This window comes from Cylas formicarius, unplaced genomic scaffold (genome assembly GCF_029955315.1).
Source record: "Cylas formicarius isolate icCylForm1 unplaced genomic scaffold, icCylForm1.1 PGA_scaffold_4__25_contigs__length_36172078, whole genome shotgun sequence".
NCBI lineage: Eukaryota > Metazoa > Arthropoda > Insecta > Coleoptera > Brentidae > Cylas > Cylas formicarius.
In genome coordinates, this window is record NW_026844334.1 from 13,308,835 (window position 1) to 13,330,876 (window position 22,042).

Consider the following 22,042-nt stretch of genomic DNA (forward strand, 5'->3'; position numbering starts at 1 on the left):
AATGACTTTTAATAACATTCCAAACGACATACTAAAAATTTCAAAATTTAAACAATGCTCAAAACATTATCATGAATACAAAAGTTTTGAAAATTATCAGATGGCTCAGATATATAATTTTTCATATACATTCCATTTATCTGTCTCTCGAAAACAATTATACCAAAAAAGTAATAATAATAATAATAATAATATAAAAGGGTACCGTTAATTAAACGAACATTCTAACAGGAGATCAAGCTAAAAAATACTAAGAATTTCTCAAAATTACAAACTAAATTCTGCTAATAATTGCGGCTGACAGAAGGTCAAATTTTTATAGTAATATCAAAGTGGTATTTTATAAATATGTTTTTCTACTCTCCCCTGTAAAATTCCTAAATATACACCGATCTAGAGCGCGGCCAGCGTCACTTTGCCACATCAGTTTCGGATGTTTTGGGAGATATTTCCCACACTTTGAATTTTGACGTTTGTCAATTCTGACGGTCATGTCAGTGAATGTATTTGTGTTGTTTTGCGAAAATGTACCCAAAAACTAACGGTCGTAGAAAAAGTATAGTATGCAACACGTTCGGTAAACTTTTAATTCACTCGTTTATTAAACACTCTCTCCGCTCGTACTAAATAAACTCGTGGGTTAAATGCCGTTTACCGCATTTCTTGCGTGATGTACATACTTCTATTAATAATTTCCAGCATTTCGGACAACAACAAAAAAATTAAAACCGAAACAATCAGAATAGTATCATGAAACAAGTGTGGTAAGCGGCATTTGTCACGACTTCATTTGGCAAGCGTGAAGCAAACTATGTATACTATGTTTTTTCTACGACCGTTAGTTTTTGGGAACATTTTTGCGAAACAACACGAATACATTCACTAACATGACCGTCAGGATTGACAAAAGTCAAAATTCAAGCCGTACGGTAATATCTCCGAAAACATTCGATTGCTCCCAAAAATGACACTTTCCGCACTCTAGATCGTCGTATAATTTTACCTAAGGGAGTAGAAAAACAAATATAAAACTTATTCATGAAACTGTGTCACAAAAAGGAATACCTAAAAATAGTTTTGTCCTGGAGGTTCTCATTACCTAGTACTTGGCAATTTTTTCATATTTCTTTTGAAACGTAAAAATCGTATCAGTGGATGAAGTGTACGTAGAGACTACTTTATATCCGAACATAATTGTGCAGAATTACTTGTTTTTTGGCAAATGATGACCTCAGAACCTCAAGCAAGCACAATAAATATGTCATATATTTTGTTTGCAAAGTCATCCCGCAATTTAAATTAAATATTTTTTAATCATATTTCCGTCCATGTAAAGTTATTGCTATTACGAGGTTACTCAAAAATTTTATAGTAGTCGCACTAATTATTTCACTTCCCATTATTATTCTTTTATATCCAAAGTAATTTTTATTCATCTCAATTATATAAAACATACTCAAAAAATTTTAATGTTATGCTAATGTAATATGTAGAAATCTCAGTTCACTAGCTGTTAACAATCCATCAACAATATTTTGTATAGGAGTCCTGGGAACATATCTCCTGCTTTTCTGTTCATCAGCAGTAACTTTTATGACCGAACGAATTATATTATTTTTATTTCCTTCGCAAAAAAAGATAACAAAAAATAATTTATTTAGCCTAAACATTAGCGGAATATATTTTTTTAACATTTCGAATACAGAGTAGGTTTTGAAAAAGTTTTCATCTTCAAATTTTTATTTTCTAATTAGCATGAATTGTCCATTCGTAACGTATTATTTTACGACCGAACCCTGTATCCCCTCGAGCTTGCAAGTGACTAGTCATTTCACCTTATCAGCTTTGTCCAAATTGTTGGAAACTACTAACCTGTTCAATTAGCTTTCCCTTCAAAGTAATGTTCGTGTTTCTATTTTCTTCTGCCACTACCTTAGTTTTAGCTTTCAATCCACTTTACTTCAGGATGTCATTGCAAATTATGAAACTGCCTAGCAATTCTGAGTCACTTCTCGCTGTGATAGCTATGTCGTCTGCAAATGCTGATTCAGTGATTTCTATAGCCCACATAAAATGATCACAAATTCAACATAAACCGTTTTTCAGATACGAACGTTCTTGGTCTTTGCATTGCCACAAGGGAGGCGATTAAAGACATGAAAGCTCACAACATTGATGGTCATGTAATTCATATGAACAGTATCGGAGGTCAAAGAGTCGTATTCTTTCCAGTTTCGAATGTTTATCCAGCTAGCAAATTCGCCGTTACGGCTCTAGCGGAGACTTTGAGATACGAGATAAACGAGATAAAAATTTCATAAATATTTGGTTGAAGAATCAAAAAACTATATTAATCAGCCGCTCAGGGCTATAAAAACCATTGTTCTTAGAGTGCGAGTCCTGGACTGGTTGATACAGAAATTCTGCAAGCCAGCTTTGGAGATGCCTTTGACACAGGCTCGTTAGATCTGACCTGTGCACTGCGATCCGAAGATATAGCTGACGCTGTTTGATACGCACTATCCACACCTCCACACGTACAGGTATCTAACATAAAAAGCTTTTCACATCATTAAGTAGTTTTAGATTGTACTTATGTATTTTGAAATATTCATTCATATATAAAATGATGAAACTCAATTTCTCTTGAAGAATAAATCGTTTTTGCTTTTTGTTAAACAGCATGGTGAAATTGCTTGAATTCCAGAAAAATAAATTTTTGAAATAAAATATTATACTAAGCACAATATGCATGATATAAGGGATTTCATTGTATTTTGTCTTTTTCAGTATTTTTCAGTTAAAACTTTGTAATGCTAAAAATGTGTGATTAATTTTTTTAAACATGTTCTTAATGAAACATCATTAAAAAATATCATGTTAAATAAAAAAAAATACATTACTTGAATAATCTTACTGAGACTGTTTTTGAATGTTTTGTATATATTTTTAGGTTTCCGAGGTTACAGTTCAACCGGTAGGGGAGAAATTTTGAGATCAACCGTAATTACCGAATCCCTTTTGCCATAGTTGAAATATTTACTACTTGTCCAAAAATTTCTCAACATCTTCGATCCGTCAAAGACAAAATTTCGTTTGAGATAAAATCAACTAGACTTAAAGCCTGAAAGAGCCTTAAGACTACGACAAATGAACTCATCAGCAGTTGCCTAAAACTCTATAGAAATCTATGGGAGTCAGTCATCCGAGACAATGTTCATGTCCCTCATTTAGCTTCGCCGTGGAAGGTTTGTCCCTATTACTCAGAAATTTTGTAGAGATGGCATCAATTATTTTACTCATCACTATTATTCTTTTATATCCAAACCATTTTTATTTATTTCAATTAAAGTAGACATATAATATGGTAATGTTGTATGTAGAAATCTTAGATCACTGGTAATCAATAATCAAAAGAAATCTTATTGGGTCATAAAAGCTGCTACGGATAAAATTTTGATATTTTGTACAAGAGGGTAGCGAAATCCGGAGTGCTACTTATTTAGTCCCTAAATTTGTTGTGGTGACATAAATGACATAAAGCAGGTAAATAGTGCCTTTCTGCTCGTAAATGCCATAACTGTTAGGAACCAATCAATAAATTATTTGTAGTCTGTTAGATTTAAACAATTAATAAATTAATAACACACTGGGGTTTGGGAAAGGACCGTGAACATTCTGAAGGTCTCCTTTATCTGAGGCTTACGCAGCGAACCACCACATTGACCAAATGTGTATTTTAATTTATGTAACGAACCACTTCAGAAGTGATAACAAAAAAACAGTATTTAGGGGTCTATAATTAAAATGGACCAAAAGTAACGTTTTTCAATATTTTATTTACCCTAACAATAAGCGGAATATTTTTATAAACACCCTGTATTTTTCGAAGTGTTGACATCTTCATATATTTCTCTATTGATTAGCATCCATCCATTTGTATTACTTTACAACTGAACCCCGTATCCGCGCGCACGTAATTGTAATTGAAAAAAAGCCAATTTCCGTCGAGTGGGGATGTCTTATCGAGGAATTTTACAACTTGATGCTTATTATAAATACTATACTGTCGAGTAAGCTTCGTTGAAAGGAAAAGTCGAAATGGTGCTGTCATTGGATCGTTGGGTGGGCAAAGTTGCTGTGGTAACGGGAACTAGTGCTGGAATTGGTGCTGCAGTGGCCGAAGCGTTGGTAAAAAGTGGAATTATAGTAAGTCCGTGGTGATATAGTGGGAAATACTGAGTTTTAACAACTATTCTATACATTTGCTTGAACTCCATGTTTCAAGAAAAGCTTATAAAGTTATTTAACATAAGATGGTGAAATGCAATTTTTCCATTACAGTTTACAAATATTTAATTAGCCAAAATTCATAAAAAGCAAAAAAAAGGTTTAAATGTACGAGAAATAACTACTGACACCTGCTAATATTACCAAGTGTTTTCATAGGTACTTCATAGAACTATTGCTATAAATAACTTTTTTAGAAATTATTTTTATAGCACCTCATTTGATATTTTAAAAAAAATAATTTCTAGGTCGCCGGATTAGCTAGACGAAAGGAACGCACCGAAGAACTTTCTAAAAATTTGTCAGGCGAAAAAGGAAAATTACACGCGGTAAAATGTGACTTAACCAAAGAAGAAGACATCTTAGAAGCTTTCAAGTGGGTGAGAGAAAATCTTGGACCGATATCTATACTTGTGAACAACGCAGGATTAGGGCAGGCCACTACTCTGATAGATGGCGATTTCGCGAAATGGAAAACCGTAATAGGTGCTGTAACTATTATGCGATTATGATCATGATGGCTCTAATAATTTCAAACAATCTCAATACTCTTTCAGATACGAACGTTCTTGGTCTTTGCATTGCAACAAGGGAGGCGATTAAAGACATGAAAGCTAACAACATTGATGGTCACGTAATTCACATCAACAGTGTTGAAGGCCACAGGGTCGAATTCGTTCCGGTTATAAACGTGTACCCCGCGAGCAAATTCGCAGTTACGGCTCTCGCGGAGACATTGAGACACGAGATAAACAACCAGAATCTTAAAATCAAAATAACTGTTAGTACTACTTTAATATTATTTTATAACTTTTTGTATTTATATTAAAAAACATTTAAATATTTGGATGAAGCAAAAAAACTATTTGAGTCAGACCGTACAAGAGACAATAAGAATAAAACATTCCTTGTTCTTAGAGCGTTAGTCCTGGATTGGTAGCTACAGAAATTATTCAAGCCAGCTTTGGAGATGCACTTGACACAAGCGCTCTAGATCTGACCTGCGCACTCCAATCTGAAGATATCGCCGACGCTGTTCTGTACGCACTGTCCACACCTCCACATGTACAGGTATATAACGTAAAAAACTATTTATATTATTAATTATTTTTAGTACTTATTTATTTTTCAATATGTAATATTGTTTATGTTATTTTAACCATGGCGAAACTCATGTATTCTAATAGTAAAAAATTGTTATTACTTTTTTAAAACAGCAGGATGAAATTGTTTAAATAAAAAATGTTACTAAGAATCACATTCTTCATGATCGCCATACACCTTTTTGTATCTGTAAAAATTACGAATACGGTAAAAACAATCATGGAATTTCTTACATTTTTTTTTTACTGACACGATGTTTGAATCTCTTGGATATATTTTTAGGTTTCCGAGGTTACAGTTCAACCGGTAGGAGAGAGATTATGAGAGCGACGAAAAAAGTTGCGCCCATTATTACCGTATCTCTTTTGCTGTGTTTGTAATTTGACAATGCATTTTTTTTTCTTATTGTATACCATCAGTTATTGTTTTTAATTAAATTATATAAATTGCAACTTCTTTCCATTATTTCAAAAATACCACATTTAACGACTTTGTAAAAAATACAATTTGTTTCATACAATTATTAATAATAAATAATAATTTGAGTGCGTAACCGATGTATCAGTGGATGAAGTTTACGTAGAGATCGCCTTATATATTCGAACATGTATGTTTTTAGCAAATAATAATCTTAAAAAGCTAAGCAAATCCAAGTCCGCTTTGTATTAAAGCTTTCGGTATATCTCAGTTCGTTTCTGTTACCGCGACGACCTTGGCAACCGATAAAAGTGGATCAGCTGTTTACAGCTAAACACTTTAACGCACTTTACTCGAAATATTTACAATACATAGTATGTCCAAGAGTTATAACAAAACAAAGGCCACTTTCTCGTTGCGACTCTTTGAGCTGTCCAAGATGGCGTTGAGATTTTAAGTATAAACAATTTTCAGTTTTTGTGGCGTATCTTCGGAAGTGATGTGAATTTTTTAGTTTTCTCAGCAGCACGGTATTACCTTTAAATTTTGCAAAATTTTTGTAATTTAGCGATACGTCGGTAAAATGCCACGTAATAGTAAGCGCTTGAGGATTTATCTGAAATAGCAGAGATATTGGCAATATCAAGTAAGTGTCTTTAAATAAATATAGATTAACTAAAATTGGGATACCGTTTATTCATAAAAAAATATTTCAGAGAAAAGCGTAGCAGCACGATTGAAGAATAAAAAGGACACGTATCGACGTGAGTTGAAAAAACTTGCAACATCCTGTTCTGGAGATGGAGCCAGCAACATTTCATTTTTTAGCAATGTTTCCGAATGATCTCTTTTCTAAAACATCTGATGACCCCAGCCATCAAAAGTGTCGCGAAATGAGACTTGGAAACTGAAGCAATCATCAGTCTGTTGGCCAAAATCATACTTGGAGACCTGAACCAGAAAAACTTGGAAAATCCCACATCAACAGCGTACAACATTTCCACTACCAACTAATATCTTCTGTTCATTTTTAAGAATTTGATATGTTGTTTTTTTTTAATAAACACAGCAATATAACTAAATATTTTTCTTTTACCTTATACTATTAAGTAGTTCTGTAGATGTAATTGAGCATTTTTTTACATAATTTATAATTGTTTTCTCCAAGGCGGGGTCAACCGTTTCCAATAAGTAATCAAATGTTTTAACATTCTAAGGTAGTTCCAAAATCGGTCCGTATACATTCTCAATTTATAATAATAGTGGTGGAATTCACCAAACAACCCTTGTTAAATATTTGTGCTTAATTTCATAGCTTTCAGTTAGTGCGCGTGCCTGTAACTTATAATAAGGTTCCGTGCAGGGTGCCTTTGCTTGTAAGCTGAACAGTAGACACAGCCCTAAAATAAAGCAATCTTGTTGGTATTAAGAATGTCGGGATAATTTGTTTTTTTTTGCGAAAATACAGTATTAGTCATATTTCGGCGTTTTATTTTACCGCAAAATTGTGTTATTGAATATTAACAAAGACTGAGATTATGTTGTTTTCGCTTAGGGATTTGAACAAGAGCTTATTGGTTAGAATGCAGCATAAATCGATTAATCAGACTAAGGTTGTCAAGTATTTGTGTTTGTTCATAGACAGCAATTTGTCCTGGACAGGCCAAATTGACTACGTATTAAACAAAATGCTGCGACGGGTATGTTCCATCTTGTTTATCTGACGCTATTATATGCTGGGGAAACTCATCCAGAGCTAGTGAAGTTTTTGTCCAACAAAAACGTATTTTTCGAACAATGTTGGGGAAGTCTCGCGGTCACTCTAGTGGAACCCTGTTCCCAAAATTAAATACTTTAACGTTTCCCTCTCTCTTTATAATAAATAGCATAATTTACATAAATAGTATTCTATATAATAATTGCATGACCAGAATTGATGGAGATTACAATTTCAGAGCTAATCTTAATTTGCAGGTGCCAAGTCATAAGTTAGCCAAAGTAGCTCTATGATTTTACCAATAAAACTGTGTAATAATAAGTCCATTTATTTAATTAAAAATTAAAGCTCATTTGAAATAAGAACGTTTTTTATTCTATCGAAGAATACTTTGATAGTAGTAATGTCGGTCTCTTAGTACGACATACTTTGTGTGTTTGTAAGTATCTGTTTCTAAAGTGTGTATTTTAGTGTTCTAATGTATTTTTTTTACTTGTTGACATTATCCGATACTTTTGTTAAAAGTCAATGGAAATAAACGTTATTATTATTATTATTATTATCATTATTATTATTATTATTATTATTATTGTTATTATTATTATTATTATTATTATTATTATATTATTAACGTATGATATGGAGTATCCACTAATAAAAACAAACAATTTGCAAATATTGAATAATCGACGCTTCATAGATGTTCATAGATGCGACGCTCCCAGTCTAAAATACCAATCGTGACGCGATGTACGCCGCTCCTACTCTGAACAGTCCTTAATGGTTTGGACAGACTGTATACGCATCGCGGAGCAGCAAGCAATCTTCCGGCCTTGAAATTCATTGATCCTGAACGCTTTTATTTGATACCCATCATTTACACGGTGTATCTGCCGACCATGCGATATTAAATCAAACCCAAAAAAAACAAGATAATGAATGGAAATGGTGACATGGTGGTTTTGAGTAATCTTAATTAAATGCAGAGTACTCTGACTAAACAATTCGTATGCTTAGCTAATAACATTTGTAAACAACGACAATTTGGACCACCCAATATATTGTTAGGTAATTTTAGAATTGTTACCGAGTGGAGAACGAAGTGTCGAGGAATAATTATTGTTTTAGAAATTACTATCAAGTAAAAATACCATAAATTATTTTGAATTTAACTTTCATCAGCAGTAAGTTTTATCATCCATCCATTGTGGTCTAAATTTAATTTAGGTATCTTTAAATGTTTCAAGAGTAATAGAAAAGAAAACAATATTATATTCACCCTAGAACTTAGCTGAAAATGTTTAGAAAAAATTCGGAAAAGATTGACAACTTGAAATTTTTCTCTAATAAATTACCAATTGTTCATAACGTATGATTTTGCGCGTGACCTCGGAATCTGCTCGCAAGTGAGTAGTCATTTTGTTTATCGTCCTCTCAAATTGTAATTGAAAAAGCTGGTTTTCGTAGAGTGGGGATGCCTTATCGAGGAATTTAGCGAGTTAAGGCTAATTATAAATACTAAACTGTCGAGTAAGCATCGTTGAGAGAAAAAGCAGACATGGTACTGTCATTGGATCGTTGGGTGGGCAAAGTTGCCGTGGTAACGGGGACCAGTGCCGGAATAGGTGCTGCAATTGCGGAAGCGTTAGTAAAAAGTGGAGTTATAGTAAGTTCGTGGTGATGTAACGAGTTATACAGGGCGCTTAACACAGACGTTGCAATGTTTGTATATGCTGAATATGTTTGTTTGGAAACCATGTTTCAAGACCGGTTTAGAGATTTATTTGGAAAATGCTAAAATTCAATTTTTCCTATTGTAAATAAATTCGTACCAACGACCAACTTTTAAAATATTTATATGTATCTTATATTTTACAAATATTTCGTTAATAAACATTCAGACTAGCAAAAATAATATCAAAATGTGAATAACTGTACATCTAGTTGAGAGCCACTAATATCACATTTCTTAGTTGCTACTTTGGATAACAATTATATCAATGAATTGTTTTTTTAAGATTTAGCAATGAAATTAAATAAATAAGCATTTTTAACAGTTCTTATCCACCTGCTATACTTCACAAAACTTACCCGGCATATTTCGTTGTGCAATTATAATAAAAATAAATTAAAATGTTTAGGTGGCAGGATTGGCTAGACGAAAGGAACGCACAGAAGAGCTCTCTAAAAAATTGTCAGGCGAAAAAGGAAAATTACACGCGGTAAAATGTGACGTAACCAGCGAAGAAGATATAGTACAAGCTTTCAAGTGGGTCAAAGAAAATTTGGGACCGGTGTCTATCCTTGTGAACAACGCTGGCCTAGCACAAGCGACTAGCCTGATAGATGGAGACACTGCAAAATGGAAAAAAGTTCTAGGTAATGTGGTTCGGCAAAACTTAATTTCAAAAGCAGTTTTCTGAATACTTGACTATTTAGATACCAACGTTCTTGGCCTCTGCATAGCTACGAGAGAGGCAATCAAAGATATGAAAGCGAATAACATTGCGGGTCACATATTCCATATCAACAGCGTAGCAGGCCACAAAGTCGTTGCCCCACCAATATTGAATATCTACTTCGCTAGTAAATTCGCCGTCACAGCACTAGCGGAGACCTTGAGGTATGAGATCAACAGCCAGAACCTCAAAATCAGGATAACGGTTAGTAAAAATAAAGAAATAAATAAATAGGCTGCTCGAGGTGAGATAGAGTAATTCGGCTAACAACTATTTATTTTAAGAGCGTTAGCCCTGGATTGGTGGAAACGGAAATCCTTGAAGTCAATTTCGGGAATGTCCTAGATCTAAACGCCCCAGAACTGAAAATTGCACTTAAATCTGAAGATATTGCTGACGCTGTTATCTATGCACTCTCTACCCCGCCACACGTACAGGTATACCATAAAGTCCACAGCTGTTTTTTTACTGAGAATATATATTTATGTCAAGGGGAAAACATTAGAAACTTGTTTTTAGGTTTCCGAAGTGACTGTCCAACCAGTGGGAGAGATATACTGAACAATATCTACGATACGACAATCACAAATCAATTATAATGTATTATATTTTAACTTGTAACTTGTAACACTAAACTATTCACGTGGAAAGATTGGAATTTTTATAAATGTACTATTGGTAATATTTTTTAAAATCGAACATTCACTATTTGAAAAAAAATCAGACTCAAGCATTTACATCAATAAAGACTTTTAATAATATTCCACGACATACTAAAAATGACAATTAATAAAATTTAATAAAGAATTCTGTACTATGCTTATCAATGCTCAAAACATTATCACCAATATAAATTTTTTGAAAATTATCAGGTGGGTAAGATATATAATTTTTCATATACATTTCATTTATCTGTCTCTCGAAAACAAAAACCAAAAAAGTAAAATAACATTCGCCACGATTTTGAAAATCATCCTTGCAATTTTGAGTCCGATTCAGGAATCTGTTACTCAATATAGGCAACTGTTAATTAAACGAACATCCCATAAGGATATCAAGCTAAAAAATACTAAAAATTTCTCAAAATTACAAACTATATTCTGCCAATAATTGTAGCTGACAGAAGTCAAATTTTTATAGTAATATCAACTTGTTTGTAACAAAGCTAAATAAATATTATTTAGTACTGTATTTATATGTAATTTTTGTTTCGTAATGGTATTTTATAAATATGTTTGTAGTGATGTATGTATAATGTGCTTAATTACTTTTGTAAAACAGGTACGACACAAACCCGAAAACAACCCTATAACACTAATAAGAACTTCGACGTCTTTCGAATAAAATTGATATTCCTTAACAAAAAGGTTAAGATCGAACATTTTTGGAAATGGATGTACCGAGATATTGGCGATCTCGAAAAATTTACCTTTACATTTTTACATATAGTCCGAATAGACCCGCGTGCATATATATGCACGGAAGGCTTCTCTATGCTCGTCTTGAGTTTCCTAGAAAAGTTTATCGTTTCCGTGATACGCAGGCATTTTCGTCGAAGAAGCTTCCCCGCAGTTACCGTTATCTTCGTTACCGAGGGTTTATAAATTTCCTTTTAAGTATATACCTAATATACTTATACAGTTTTCCTGCTCTTTATATAACCCCGTAATCCTGAATCGTCGCTCCCCCTACCGATGGCACTCCCATATTATTAAGAGTGTATTTAATAAAGCCCCGTTGCGTTGCTTATAGATTGAAGATAAATACCGGGACACTTTGACAAGATGTTTCCGGTTACTTACGTAAACGTTTAAAGCATTGGTTAAATTAATTAATTCCTAATACAATAAAAAAAGCTAATTATGAAACATTTTAATGCTTAAAGCTGTCTAGAACTTCAAGGGAAACGAGTCTGTTTGTTATCAAAATTTGCGGAAAAAAAAACAAAGCATAGCTTTATTTTTGTATAGTCAATTTATTTTCTTGTATGTGCAGGTTTTGGGCTTCTAAATTAATAGAAATTAACATAGACTTTATAAACCTTCCGGATTTCGTTCGCGTCTTTAATGAATCGAACCAGTAGTTTCAATTAAGCTCTAAAGAAGCCAATAAGGTGATTGGCAAAACATCAGCAAGTTCAATTGATCAACAACTAACACAGGAGGAACCAAGAAGATTTGCGTATTACACAAGTCTACAAAATTAAATTTTTTGACATAATTTTTTAATTTGACAACTGATTTTATATAATTTTGGTAGGCTTTTGGTAAAATAATTAATTTTTGTATTCAGTAAAAAAGTGGAATCCTAGTTAGGATCGTAGTCAGGAATATTGTTGCAAAATACAAGCGGTCCCTTATGAGTAAAATATTGAACTCTTTTTCGCGATCCTGGTAAAAGCTTGATGAGACGCCAGGTGCCAGTAAAGGCTTGTCACGAAGTCTGAACTCTAACAATTCGGATCCAGTCATTAGAAGGTGCAAATCTCTAATTATATCATTTAATTCGCTGAAGTTAAACACTTCGGATTCTCTGAAATCTGATGTGATATCTGAGTCGTCTGAGTCGGAATTAGATTCTGACGATATAACGTTTTCTAGTTCTTTAATACCAAAAAAACAAAATTCATGATCATATCCAGGAATCTAAACACGTTTCAAAACTCCACCATAACATTTAACGCTAGACCCATAGAAAGAGTGGACAAATTCAAATACTTGGGTACCTGGCTTTTCGAAGACTGGACATCGGACAACGAAATAAAATACCGTATAGAACAGGCCCGACAAGCTTTCTTGAGGTTCAGAAGAGTGCTAACCTGCTCCGATTTTGACCTTGACCTAAGAATGAGATTCGTGAAATCCTACGTTTGGTCGGTGCTCCTTTACGGCATGGAGGGGTGGACACTGAAGACAACTACAATAAACAAATTAGAGGCCTTTGAGATGTGGCTACACCGCAGAACTCTCAAGATACCCTGGACGGCTAGATTGACCAACGATGAAATTCTAAGACGTGTTAACAAACCACGTGAACTTTTTGAATCAATTAAGAAGAAGAAAACGGCATATCTGGGGCATATCATGCGAAACAAAAAATATCAATTTTTACAACTGTTGATTGAAGGCAAGATCGAAGGCAGGAGGGGGATCGGAAGAAAAAAAATGTCGTGGCTTCGAAACATCAGACAGTGGACTGGCCTGCATGATGTACAGACGTTGATACATATCGCAAGAAACAGAGAAGCAATGGAAAATGTTATCGCAAACATCCATTAATGGATACGCATTGGAAGAAGAAGAAGTTCTTTTGGGGCGGTAGGTATCGGTACATCTGGTCGAATAGCAGAGTCAGGAGGGGGATACACAATTTGTTTCTTTTTTCTGTTGAATCCTTGAACATTATACGAACAAAAATAACAATGATCACTGTGATTCCTAGGCTCTCGCCATACCATAGGAACACCAGAGCTCAAACATTTCTTCCTAACTTTTTGCCAGTTTTTTAATGCTTTAAGGCAAACGGAACAAACAGTATGAAGTTCTTACTATATATTTTTCATAAAAGAAGTCATGTTGTTGCCTTTGCTTTACTACAACATCACTACCTCAGATATAAAAAAAGTTATTTGGATTGTTCACACAATGCCTTATTTCCATATTTATACGTTCTAGAAGGCTAGAAATACGCAACAACGAAGACAACAGCCGCAAGAATAGTATCACGACGACCAATACAAACTGCGCATATGCAGGTTACAAATTGACGCTTCTGCGCCAACTCTGTTGCTTTGCATAGAAATCTAATATTATCCAGCGTTCCTGAATCACATTTAATTTTATTTTATATTCATGTCATACGTATGTATATTAATAAAATAAAATTTTTAATTTATAGAGCGCTATACAAAAATATGTGGTAGAGCAAAAACTAGAAAGAAAAAACTAGGTTATCCTAAAAAATTAACAATTCATTACATTAAATGCTATTCCCACGATCAGGTGACCCATTAAATAGTATTTATGGTGGTCATAGCCCCCTAGAGACAATTTTCGAAAATTAAATAAAAATTTAAAAAAACAAAAAAAAAAGAGAAAAACTATCTTATCCTGCGTAGAATGATTTTCTGAATCCAAAAATGCAAAAAAAAATATATAGGTTGACCCATTTAAAATTCGAAAGTTACTGTCGGTTCCGTACAAATGCAACCCATTGACTACATATTGTCAAAAAATTGGACACTTAGCGTATATTAATTCTTCCAAATTTCAAATCACTATCTCTAGCCGTTTAAAATTGATTGTGTCACATGGTATAATTATCTGAGTCTGTAGAAGTCCCTTTGAAAAAAAAAAAAGAAATTAAACCAAAATAACGAGGAGATTTAAATTCCTACCAGTCATCATACTTATTATTGTATTTACGCTCATGAAGGACACCTTAATAGAGGCGTATTTATGATCAAATTTGCCTATAAATAGCCACGAATTTAGGCAATTAATAGATGTTGTATATCCGGTGGATTAAATTCGTTTTTTATTTTTAAACAAAGTTTATGAAAAAGAACATCTTATCGTTCAGCATTTGCGGTAAACGCAACCTTGTGTATCGCCATATTGTAGATAAACCACCGTTTTTCTATAATATATTGTAGATAATCCACCGTTTTTCTATAATTACACCTTGCAATGCTTATATTAATCATCATTTCATGGCTCGAAATTTAGTTGCGTATTATCGGAAAACGAACCACTATATAAAGACTGCAAAAGCGATTTCTAATCCCATAAGTATTTGCGCTGTATTGTTGCCAATTTGTGAGAGAGAAATGGTGCTATCGTTGGACCGTTTTGTGGGGAAGGTTGCTGTAGTAACTGGAACCAGTGCTGGCATAGGAGCTGCTATTGCAGAGGCACTAGTCAAAGAAGGGGTTATAGTAAGCGAAGCATGTTATTTTCTCTAACAGGAGAATTGTAATGACTAGCGAATTTTTTCGGACATTTACATTTTTATCAGGTTTGTCGTCAACAAAATGTTCTCGATATCTAAATGATAAATATTTCGAGGGTGTCAACTGTGTCAACTCGATTGGTCCCAAGGTTATGAAATTAATGCGAATTAGATATTATCACAACCCAGTTTTATATTGTTATTATTTTAGTTGAACAAGAAGAGACCTTTCACAAAATCAACGATTATATAAGTATAGCTGCGCTTTTATTTTCCACAGGCTACTGTAATACTTCTTATAAAACTTCTGGATTCCTCCTGCGATGGTTTTTATTGAGTCGAACTAGATAACTTTTCGGCAATAATCCTGTTGGCTTCTTCAGAGCTGGACTGAAACTGGCAAGCTCTGAAGAAGCCAACAAGATGATTGGCAAACCGTTAGCTAGTTCGCCTCAACAAAAATAAATTCATTTTCTAATAAAAGAATTAATGCTTTGATGATTTGATACCCTTTTGAAAATACTTTGTCTACGACCATTAGTTTTTGGATATAGTATTACAAAACAGCACGAATACATTCATTGACATGACGTGACATGACACGAACATGATATCGCTAACAAACCCGTGACTAAAGTACCGCAAATGCCTGAAATGCGTCGAGACAGTGAATAATGAAGCTGGTGTCTTAAGGTGCAACTTTCATGGCGCTTAATAGGCGTATACTTTGGGTATTTTAAAGTAGGGAGAGCAGAAAAGGTGTTTCTTCTATGCTTAAATATTCTACACAGGCATCAAATTCTTGTGGCTTGTTTTTTTTAGCGATTTAAGAATGTTTATGCATTTTTTGTATGCTAAGGAAGAATAATTGATACCATTGAATTAAGCGACAATTTAATTCACGAAAGATATCTTCCAATCCTTTATGACAATAAATTTTAGAAATTTTAGAATTAGAAGAATACAGTCGTGCGTCTGTAGGTTGCAGGGCTCGCTCGTAGAAAAGAACGCGTGGAAGAACAAGCGAAGAAATTATCCGGCCTGAAAGGAAAATTACACGCGGTAAGATGCGACGTCACCAATGAGAAAGACATCTTGGAAGCGTTCAAGTGGGTGAGAGAAAATTTGGGACCTGTCCACATATTGGTGAATAACGCGGGACTAATACAACCGACTTCTTTAATAGGCGGTGATAGTGCAAAATGGAGAACTGTTTTCGGTAAAACACTTAAATAAATAAATTCTATATTCATTATTATCCTATGTTTAGCACGGCTTATTTACAATAAAATTCCACATAATTTTGCCGTAGAATTTTACTTTTAACATAAAATAATAAGCTGTTGTTATGTTTATAGTTAAATGATCTTTTCAAAAAAACAACATATAAATTATATAGTGAAATTTTAATTCGGTTTTCAGATACCAACGTCATTGGCCTCTGCATAGCCACAAAAGAGGCCGTTAAAGACATGAAAACGAACAACATCGACGGTCACGTGATTCACATAAACAGCATTGCTGGTCACAAAGTGATCCCCAGACCGTACATCAATGTCTATTGTGCTAGTAAATACGCCGTTACAGCACTAGCCGAGACTTTGAGAAACGAAATCAACCAAGAGAATTTAAAAATTAAAATCACGGTAAACGCTGCTGCAAAGCTTTGAAAATATAACGTATTTTTTGAACAGTAATTTTTACGGACACGATGTTGCAGAGCGTCAGTCCAGGGTACGTAGAAACGGAAATAGTAAAAGCAAATTTTGGCGCCGATGCGTCCAAAATAGTTCTCGACGCAGCTCTACAAGCTGAAGACATTGCCGACGCTGTGATCTACGCGTTGTCCACTCCCCCACATGTGCAGGTATAATGGCTCTGCGACATTTGAAAATATCATGAAATAATATTTTTTCAATTTTTTTCAGGTATCGGAAGTGACGGTCCAACCGGTTGGAGAAAAAATTTAACTTATCTATAAATTATGAAAAATTTATTAAAAGAGTTATTGTGAAAAGTGAAAAGAAATACAATTATTAGTTTACATGTTTTCCTTAATTTTAAGGCCTAGCTCATAATAAGAGCACATAGATATTTAAACGAAATGTTTATAATGACATCAAAAAGGTATTGATATTTGGAATGGTTCAGGAATTTAGCACTTAAATACATTTTTAACTGATTTACAATTAACAGTTTCTCCTTGAAAAAACTCATATTTTAAACATCCTTTGTCAGTAGATACCCAAATATATTCATAATTTTTTGAAATTACTTTTTCTGTATAAAAGAAAATCCACCCACTTATGACAACTTTTATAAATTATTGATAATTTGTAACTGGGATATAATAATTTATAACTTAAAGAATGGCTCAACTATTAACCTCGTAACAGGAACTCGAAATAATTAAAAATATATTAATAAAAAATAACAATAAGAAATCCATAATGTAAGATACATAATAAATAATAATTAGGTTTATGCAATGTCGAAACGGAGGTTCCTTTAAATTTAACAAAAAGAAGAAAAATATCGGAAATTAATTTTGAAATAATCTGAATAATTTCGGCTTTGCTGTTTGACTGCAGAATCTACAAATAAATCAATTCTTATATCCCATCGCAGCCGCTCGGCTTTCTTTCACGCCGAAATTATAGAATACATTGTTTAAAAGAATCATCGCAATTATACAAAAATAAATGAAAAGGAAAAAGGTATCGAAATCGAACAACACGGAAAAAGTTCAACCAGTATTCAGGAAGACGTCTCAGAATGAAAATTTAAATTTAAAATCAGCATCTAGTTGTCTCCACTTAAATAAAGTTAATGGCTTATAAAATTTGATCATGTACGAACAATTTCTTTTGTTGCGAGAGAGAAAAATTATCATCTCTCCGTGGAGCGTGACGTAGCCAGCTCGACGAGAATTTAAAAAAAGCAACAGCACAAAATACGATTAGCTGAAGACGAAATCGTTTCGAATTTTTTTGGTCTCATTACGCTCCCGCAGAATTCCGCTGCATCGCTGCGCACTTAATGGAGGACTTTTTCGTCTCTTGTAAAAATATTTACTCAGTAAAAATAATGCTATCGTGTACGCCAACCAGGACTGAATTTATTTTTGAATTTCGCTGAATTTTTGAAAATCAATAGTTGTCTATATGATTTTTTGGCTAACGAAAAATGTTTTCTAATGGCATGTAGCCCTACTTCAAATAGATCACATGGTATTTACAGATATGTTTACATTTTTGTATAAGGTAAAGAAAATTCTTTTCTCTTGCTAACTCTTATTATTCATGGTAAATTTTACCCATTGTGGAAAACGTTATAGAAAATTTACTATACTGCTACTATTAAAGATGGACACAACACCTCTAGAAAATCTAAATCAAATATACTGGCTAAGTAGAATTAGGGGACCAAAACTAACCAAAACTGACTTAAAGTTAAAATTTTCGGTTATGGTTCTTTCAATTCTACATCACAAGCATTACCAATATTCCAAACATTCAATTTAAAACTGATAAGAATGGGGCGCATTTGTTGTGATAGCACTAGTGTCAGATTTAAATTTATTTTGTTTCATTTTATTCCTTTCATAATATTTTTTATAAAAAAAAATCTATTTTTCTTTCATAGTGTGTAGGATTTCCCTTCACCACTTCAAGCAAACCAAAATTTCGTTCTCTATTATTTCAATTTCCTAATGTTAATTTTTAATTAATATATATAGGTATATATTATATAAATTAGTTGGGTGATATAAAAATTTTAATTCAATTATTCATTCTTTCACATTGCCAAATCGACCTTGCCGAATCAGATAGTAACAAAGCAACCGAAGGAACACTGAATACCAGCCTTATTGTCACCGATAACAGTAGCTTTTTGGCATGATTCAATCAATTTGTCATTTGGGAAAAAAAGAAACAAATCTCCTTGTCGAAAAATAAATCACAAAATCCCTGCAATCAAAAACGTTGACGTGCTGACGAAATCGTTTTTTTTTTCAGACAATCCCGCTTCTGATTTGTTACCTTTTCGCGCCCGCCATTTCTCCGACAGACTTCCGTCGGTTTATGCTTTAATTTAAAGATTAAATTCGGGAAATTGAAAGCCGCGTTTGCGAAAGAGTAAATAAGTTTTATCGGCCCATTCCCAATTAAAATATATGAAAGGGAGCCAATTAAAATTGAATAGCTTCTTAAATCGTCGGGCTTAAATCGAAATTTTATTCTCCGACAGCCGACGAAGAAAATGGGACAAAAGTAATAGCTTACGCGTCTATACATAAGCGGCGTGAAATGTTTTTTTGACCTAGTTCTCTAAATTTCTGGTGTCGTGAATAATTTAGCGGGCTTCGATTGATGTCAATCAATCCCAAAAAAAAGCGCTGTAAATTCCGCTCTACCTTAAATAACGTGACGCGTTACCAACTCATTTTAACATATAAGTTTTTCAAACTGTTTGATTTTTATCAAGTATCACTCTCTCTTTATTTTTTTGAAGCATTGCAAACGTGAAACTGACATTTTTGCAGTATGACAAGTCAAATATTTAATATCTTTGTTAAGGTTATTTTAATGACGTTAACGTTCTAGTTGTGGGGTGAACAGACGCTACTTTTTGAAATAGTATCGACAGATCGAAATTAGTTAGTTTGTATATAAAAAAATTAAACAATGAATGAATCACAGAGTATGATCGGTCTATATATAAAATAGTAAACAATAAAAAAATAGGGTTTTTTCGTTTTTTAGTCTAGACATATAAGACTATAAACCAGAGAACAGAAAAAAAAGTAAAATAAAAGAGAAATACAATAATATACATAATGTAAATCATGCAGCGGAATAGGTAACTATTAATACTAGCAATAGATAAACATTTTAATAAAGTTTCATCGACATTAGAGTAGTAAAATGATGAATTTACAACACCGTCTATAGTTCAAATTACCGTCGGTCGAATAAAATGCAACAGTTAGGCCGGGACTATAGGATGAGCTTTTGAATGATCCGTTTGGCGGCAACACAGTCTTGGAAGCTGTATATTGCGCTAGAACGCGAACATGCGTGCTCTATTCTACACTTGTGCAGTTGTACAACGTTTTCAAAAATGAAAATTGTTTCCGCCGAAATGGCGGATTTGCTTAAATAGCCAGCGGCTCAAATTTGGTTTAGCCGAAATCATTTACATAAATGTACTTTTGAACATAGAACATAAAATTACAAATAATTTTTGCATTTACATTTTCCGGACTTGTGAATAGTCGAAATCAACATTAAAACTGTTTTGAATTTTAAATGTTTTTGTGACGTTAAAAACAAAAAAAATTCTTGCAGAAATATGTATTTTATGAAGAAATTTGAATCGCTTTAGAATAGTTGAAAATAAAATTGCTGTTTGCTTTATATTTTAAATATTCTTTTCAATAAATAAATGTAATATTTTTTAGAATTTTACGTATTATTGACACCAAAATGTATTCCAGACAAACTTGTATTAATAGGTATTAGATTTTTTTGTAAAAAACTTTTTTATCGTTTGCATTTTTTGTCCCAGTGTTTTGGTTAGTTTTAGTTTTATTGTAATTGCTTTGGATCCGGAAAATGAAAATAATTCATTTCCGCATTGAAAAGGCACAAATATTTTTTTATATGTAATAAAACTTCCAGCGAATGGGTCTCCTATAGTCATGTATATATTGGCACCCACCGCTTAAGAAAATTCAAAAAAATAACCACGTGTTCTCAAAAAAAAAAAAGATATTATTCAATGTACCTCTTTAAATAAGAAGCAATTTCAGAAAAAGGAGCTACTGGAGATTGAATTTTTGATTAAACCTCTATGTACGAAATTTGTTGTCGACGAAATAGCTTAAAAACCAAATATAACGGCATTTCGCCTGCAAGTTAAAGGGTTTGTAGCAAAGCTTATCTTAACCATCAGTTTTCGGCTTAATTTTTCCTCACCCAGCAGAAAAGTAGAAGAAGATATTCTGTACATGCTTTTCATCCGAAACGTGAATCTATTAAAAAAATTTATGCAATTTTATGAAAATATACGAAAAAATGAAGAAGTGTTTCCCGGGTATCACCAACGCATCGCCAATTATCCTCCTTTTCATTTCTATTGCCATATTGTTTCGAACTCTCCTTCCAAACACTCTTAGATGTACTAGATAAAGTTGTCTATATCGAAAGGAAGAAGCTACTATATATTTTCTGTTCGGAAAGGATTTCAGAAGAGTAATGCTGGACATTCAATTTTTGAGCTGATTTGACAAAATCCCCAGCTAATGCGATACTCTTGCCGCAGTATTATAATAGCCGATTTTTTGTTTCAAAACCCCAAGTAATTTATATCGTTCAAAAAATCACGGTAACAAAGTCGTAAACACGGATTACAAATTCGCGCATTTGAAGTTGTGGCGGAAAAGCTAACAGCAGGGGGAAGATACGATTTTAATTACCCGCCAGTATTGGAGCCACTAAAACCGGTACACCTGGCGGTAAATATATTATATAAGTTCGTAATAAATTTCGCAAAGTAATTTAGCAGGTCGCAAAACAAGTTTTCACAGAAACGGAAATATATGGCGAAATATCATTTTAAACTTCCGAGACGTGTCCCCGAGGGACGAGGCTGTGAGAACTCTAGCTGATTAAGTTTCTGTTGGCAATAAAAAAATAATAAAAGAAGAGGCGAACGACATTCGACAGCGTGTTTGTAAAATCTCGCTAATGGCGAAGAGGACAGAGTGGAATATACAGTTTTGTATGCTCCCTCCTGTCTTTATTTACATTCTAGGACGAAAATCTACCGGTTTGTTACGAATTTAATTTGTCCAGACTATGATATAAAGTAAAGTCAATAAAATTGTTCGGTGCTGCTTGTTCCAACTAAGAACTAAACTAACCAAAAAAATCAAGAATACACTGTTGGTATGGTAATATGCGTAGAAGTACAGAGCAATGGTGAATAGATTAGTACCAGCGAGTGCATATGGCATATGGTAGTTGTCTTTTGAAGTTGTCCTAAGTAATATTTAATGTATACTTAAGTTTGTTTTCCCATTACAAAAGTTAAAAAAAAA

At 33.3% G+C, this 22,042-nt stretch overlaps 3 protein-coding genes across 3 annotated transcripts in view; 2 read left to right on the plus strand and 1 right to left on the minus strand.

Moving 5' to 3' along the window:
- Positions 1-22,042, minus strand: part of LOC132701093 (semaphorin-2A) — an 836,804-nt gene that overhangs the window by 689,642 nt on the left and 125,120 nt on the right. The window lies entirely within an intron of this gene.
- LOC132700900 (uncharacterized) lies at positions 4,052-16,981 on the plus strand. Its single transcript, XM_060668482.1, has 15 exons — positions 4,052-4,209; positions 4,539-4,776; positions 4,848-5,071; positions 5,209-5,361; positions 5,677-5,711; positions 9,074-9,194; positions 9,670-9,907; positions 9,968-10,191; positions 10,272-10,424; positions 12,588-13,196; positions 14,642-14,923; positions 15,919-16,156; positions 16,360-16,583; positions 16,658-16,804; positions 16,866-16,981. Exons 1-15 carry the CDS (start codon positions 4,102-4,104, stop codon positions 16,905-16,907), a joined length of 3,036 nt encoding a protein of 1,011 aa, XP_060524465.1. The 5' UTR covers positions 4,052-4,101; the 3' UTR covers positions 16,908-16,981.
- LOC132700415 (farnesol dehydrogenase-like) lies at positions 9,032-11,178 on the plus strand. The gene is made up of 5 exons (XM_060667719.1): positions 9,032-9,194; positions 9,670-9,907; positions 9,968-10,191; positions 10,272-10,424; positions 10,507-11,178. Exons 1-5 carry the CDS (start codon positions 9,087-9,089, stop codon positions 10,546-10,548), a joined length of 765 nt encoding a protein of 254 aa, XP_060523702.1. The 5' UTR covers positions 9,032-9,086; the 3' UTR covers positions 10,549-11,178.